Source organism: Crocodylus porosus, unplaced genomic scaffold (assembly GCF_001723895.1).
Source record: "Crocodylus porosus isolate Cpor-Errol unplaced genomic scaffold, CroPor_comp1, whole genome shotgun sequence".
NCBI lineage: Eukaryota > Metazoa > Chordata > Crocodylia > Crocodylidae > Crocodylus > Crocodylus porosus.
Genome location: NW_017728906.1, coordinates 106,249,017 through 106,254,241, shown reverse-complemented (window position 1 = coordinate 106,254,241; position 5,225 = coordinate 106,249,017). Strand labels below are relative to the sequence as shown.

Below are 5,225 nucleotides of genomic sequence, written 5' to 3'. Positions count from 1 at the left end.
TCTAGAAATTTGATACGATTGCATAAGGAACCAAATCTCATCTTGGGAGAAGATTACAAATTTGAAGAATGACTTTAAGATTTTGTTTCAAGATTAGCACTGCTTTCTAGGGCCCTGATTCTGCAAACACCCATCTCTCAATGAGGCTACTTTAAGGCTACTGTACTTTTGTACAGCTGATGAGATAAGACTTTCAGTGATTTAGGACCTAATCCTCTAAACACTAAATGGGCACAAAAGGAGAAGCAGAGAACAAAGTGGAAGCAGAAATTTTATGGTCTGATTTGCAGAGTTTCTGACTACGCCCAACTCCCATGAACCTGTAAATGCTTCCAAATGAGTTGACAGAGCGAGTCAGTGAAAGCAACTTTTCCTCAGTTCCATTTCTGAGCCACATCCACTAAAACTCAAAACTTCTCAACATCTGCTTTCAGAAAGATTCTGTGAAGACTTGGTATTAATGTACTCAGTTGGCTGTTTGAAACCCTTTCCTGAAACAGCAATCCACAACTTAACTGCTCTATTCAGTTGCTTTAGATTACACGCCCCCCAAACACTCACTTGAACTTCCCCAGCCAGGAGTCGGCAACAATTGCTCCAAGGATTGGTGTCAAATAGCACAGAGCAACAAATGTGTGGTAGATGACTGTAGACAGGTTGTCATCCCAATGGAGAAAAAATTTGAAGTATAGAACAAGCACAGCTGCAAAAAGACAAAACAAGGAGTTAGAAATGTGAAATTATCCACTGAAACCAAAAGCTAAAAGAAGAGTGAAGGAAAGTTACCTCGCATTCCATAGTAGGAGAATCTTTCACAGAACTCATTAATGACAATGAAGAAGATGCTGATTGGAAAACCAAAGCAGCTTGGCTGAAAAGGCAAAAAAAAAAAAAAGGTAAAATTCCAACAAAGCTATTTAATATTCTTTCATTTTTCTGGCCAGAACCAGTAAATTTAGTCACATATGTAAAAATCAATTTCAGTTTTTAGACTACAAGTAATTTTTCATTATAGTTTTTAGTCTCTCAAAATGTGGGCATCTCTACTCCAAATCAACACATACAGAACCGCTACTAATGAGCCAACAGACACCTATAGGATTTTGAAAATAGAAAAGGCTACAAAACAGTAACACAAATTGTCCTTTAAACAGAATTCTCTGTGAAAGGGGACAAAAGAATCATCTTCTGTATTTTGTTACTTACACTTCACAGCTTACGGTTTATAGGCCAAATCTAAAAAATTGCAGCAGGCTGTTGACTGTACCACTTTCAGAATCAAAATTTCAAAGCACTGCTAGGCTGATATTAGTTAAGCTACATCAAGTCAGACCCAGCAAGAATCTGGTCTGTCTGTGGAGCTTAGTCAGTTCTGTGATTAATACGTCTTTTTTAAAACAATAACGCATGGCATATTTTACTGAATGCAAAGAGAACTTGCTTAGAGACCAGGAAGTTTTAATTTAGTTCTAAATGAGAAGGATTTTATAAACTACTACTTATTCTGGACATTATCCCCAAGACAAATTACTAATCGGGTATGGTACAGCACCATGAGGCTATCAAGCAAAGATTTCACAGGAAATCATGATCCAGGTCTCTACATCCCTGACAACAAGAGGCCATGCATAAAAAGATCTTTGAACACAAATTAAAAATGCAATTGTGTGTCAGCTTTAGTAAGTTACAGTAAGAAAGATAATTAAAAAACAAAAAAACAAAAAAACACCAAACAAACAACACTAGCTGTGTCAAAGCAAGCAATATCCATACACAAGCTAAGAGAGAACCTGGTTTGATGTTTACAGAATTCATTGCTTCAGAGGCCAAATCTATTTATGGAGTTAAACAAAAAAAACCCCAACAACTACTGAAAAAAAAGCGGCCCTTGGTATTACTTACTTTCATGTTATAAAAATATTTCATTAGTACTGATATTTAGACTTTTACAAGACCATTAGTAATTCAGATACAAGGCAAAGCAAGGGGATACCACTCAACAGGCGCTACGTTGCTGTACAGCGTGCAATGTGTAGATGCATGTCACTACATCGCCATAGGGCAACAGCAAGGTAGCAATCATGTGGGTCTACATGCGATCACCAGCTCTCTCCATAGCAGTGTCCTCCCCAGCAATATAGTGGGGAGATCTAAGCATGTGCCACCCGCATGACGGAGTAATCACCTGTACTGTGTCATGCTTTAGTACTTCCAAAAGGAAGTGCTAAAGTATGGCACTTTAGTAACATCACCATACAGCAACATGTAGACACACCCAACAAGGCTAAATGAGGCTGTACATAGGACATCCTGCCCAAGGATCTGTTATCACTAGTAGTGCTTAAGGGAAACAGTTGCTGAAGAAGCAAGAAATACTTCCTGAGACCAGTACCCTGAAAGTAGATAGCAGAGTCTTCTGACAGATCATCTAGCTATCACATTAAGCTGACACTGTTTGACTGTCCAGGACAGTCACAAAAGCCCAGCTGTGTGAGGGTCAATATTTTGCAGTGTTATAGAATGCAGTTGCTGTACTAGGTATATGTAGTTTTGGCAATGTTTTTGTACCAACTGTCCTGGAGAACAGAGCTAGTTGCCTAGTTGCATCTCAGTGGTAAAGAAGTATTCTTCCTACACACACCAATGGGAGACAAGCTAATCCAAATCCATGGGTTGGATGTAGGAAAACCTTAGGCTATGCTACATAAGTAATTTTCCCTGTAATCACTGCGACAAAATAAAACAAAAGAAGAGGAGATAAACGACACAGAAATGAATGACTGCCTAGTAAGATTTCTATTTCAGAAGAATTAGGCAAGGGTACCATACCACCAGGTTCACCAAGAACAACCCTCTGAACAATGGTTTCCCAACAAGCAAAATGAGAGGCTTGTGTAACTGCATTACATAACTGTGCCTAGAACCTGGAGCCTACCCTTCTAGTGATGATACTTGCTGTGCTATTTCCTGCTTGGCTTTTATTTTGGGATTTACCCTCGATTTTTATCTTAGTCCAGATAAAAACAAGAACAAAGTCTATAACTGCAATTGGATACTGAAGTTTAGAGCTATTGCAGCTAAATTCTACTGTGAACCAAACTCTGATTCCAGAGGAGCAGAGTCAGAATTTAAGGCAATCATCTGAAGTCAATCAAAGCACTCCCATTCACTTCTGTATGCATCAAACCAAGCCCTAAAACAGTGATATAGATTGTGATCTGCTGGTGGTGTAATGGGAGACAACCAAGTAGATTTCAGTTCATGTTCTACTCATTTGGTCATATGTCTCTGTGCATAGTCTGAGGGAAGATTACTCATTTCCAGCAACTGAACACTTTTTAGAGAAAAAAAAAAAAAAAAAAATACTAACCGCGGATGATCTAGGTGTCTTCATTTTCTCTGTTGGGAAAAAAAAGAAACAAATTTACATAAACCAAAAAGTAATAAGATGATGGAAAATAGGTTAAAAAAAAAAATCTTAAACTGCAAGTCATTAAATATAAACTCAGCATTTTTCAGCAAATTTAAATATTTTATAGGGAAAAAAATGTAGGTAAAGAACAGAAGTTGTGGCAGTGATGTAGGTGTGATGGTGGAGGAAAAAAATGCAAGAAGCTAGGATTTGTGGGTAATAGGTTTTATAGAACCAACTGTATAGTTGGTAGAGATACAGGCCAGATTTTGGGGTCCAGAAGCCCTTTTCCAATATTACCAGGAAGGGTACTTGGTACACCAAATCTTGTTTATAGCCCTACTGACCACACAGTTGATTTAATGAAAGATACCACCCAGAAAACCCTTTTCAAAAACCAAAACAGAATAGAAAAAACAAGCTTCTGGACATCAAGTTGTGCCTTTTCATAGTCTGTAAGAATAATTCCAAACTAAACTGGTTTTGTATTGTGCATCTACAGCAGGACAACCATAAATCAGTAAGTTATACTTATTTTCAGTCTTACAGTGGTAGGCATCATTTTTTCGTTGGAGTGCTGAAAACCCCCACAAAGCCTACCTTGCAAGGTGCCAAAGTGTCGGCATGCCAGAAACACAAAATGAGGGCAGGGGGTACACAGGGCAAGGGGCACACGCAGGATGCCCTGCATGTGCCCCTTGCCCCCAGCCTGGGCTCAAAGCTCGCAGCAGCTCCCCAGAGCTGGGGCCAGCTTCAGCCAGGAGGCTCCAACCAGCTGTCCTGGGCTCTGGAGCCCAGGCATCAGCTTGGAACTGCTGCATGCACCCATGGGTCAGAGCAGGCAGTGGTGGAGGGGCCCCGAGACAGCACAGCCCCAGTCTCTCCCCCGCTCCCGGCACAGAACTTGTGACTGGGCTCCAGAGCCCGGTACAGCGGTTTACAGTCAGCCTGGGCTCTGGGAAGCTGCACCAAGCAACAGGCAGGTTGTAAACAGATCCACAAGGCTCCACAACTCCGGCACCAGTTCCATGCCATCTGCCTCAAGCTGCATGCACTGTCGCCGCCAGCACAGAGCTGATGCTGGAGCTGTGGGGCCCAGCGCAGCTGTTTGCAGCTTCCTGGCTGCAGCTGGCCCCGGCTCTGGATAGCTGCTGCCAGCTGGGAGTCCGGGAAGTGTTCCAGCATGCAGCTGGGACCCTGCAATCACTAAAGTAAAGAGTGAAAACAAGGTAAAGGCAAATGGAAATAAAAGCTGGATCTTGTAATAACCTCACAAGCCCTGTGGCTTGATCTGGTGAAGCACCGAAGCATATGAAGTAACCTCACTGAAGGCAAAATGAGACTATTTGCATGTTTGACTGCCTTGCTGGTTTGGTTTATGCTTGCTGAACCTTGAACTCAGCCAACTTTGAGTAGTTTAAATCTCCTCCCAGAGATTTTTAGGTCTTGCTTTGGTTACAGTTTAGAAGGCTGCTAGACACTGAGCTTGCCTTTTCTCTGGCAAGGTTCAAGTAGAAGTATAGCAGCCATCAGCAGTTCTTGTGAGCCACATGTTTAAGTGCACTATCTTAAAGACAAAGGTCTAGTACAAATGAGGAGGTGCACTTTGAAACCCTAAGTTGCAAACTAAACAAATCAGTAACAGATTGAGTGTCAAGGGCTATAGGCTATACAGGAGGGACAGGATAGGAAGGAAAGGTGGAGGAGTAGCACTCTACATCAAGGAGGAATATACTTCCTCGTCAATTAGCAAAGGGGTAGAGGGGGGGCACTCTGAGGTGCTCTGGGTTAGAGTAAAAGGCAGTCCAGGGGA

At 41.6% G+C, this 5,225-nt stretch overlaps 1 protein-coding gene across 1 annotated transcript in view; it reads right to left on the bottom strand.

Annotated features, from left to right (window-relative positions):
* The window catches only part of SLC15A1 (solute carrier family 15 member 1), a gene marked incomplete at its 5' end in the record, with an annotated part of 44,884 nt that extends 41,478 nt beyond the window's left edge, over positions 1–3,406 (bottom strand). Inside the window, 3 exons of the mRNA XM_019528494.1 lie at positions 562–703; positions 787–871; positions 3,371–3,406. Coding sequence (XP_019384039.1) covers positions 562–703; positions 787–871; positions 3,371–3,406 — 263 coding nt within the window. The remainder of the gene's footprint in view (positions 1–561; positions 704–786; positions 872–3,370) is intronic.
* Positions 3,407–5,225: the final 1,819 nt, after the last annotated feature.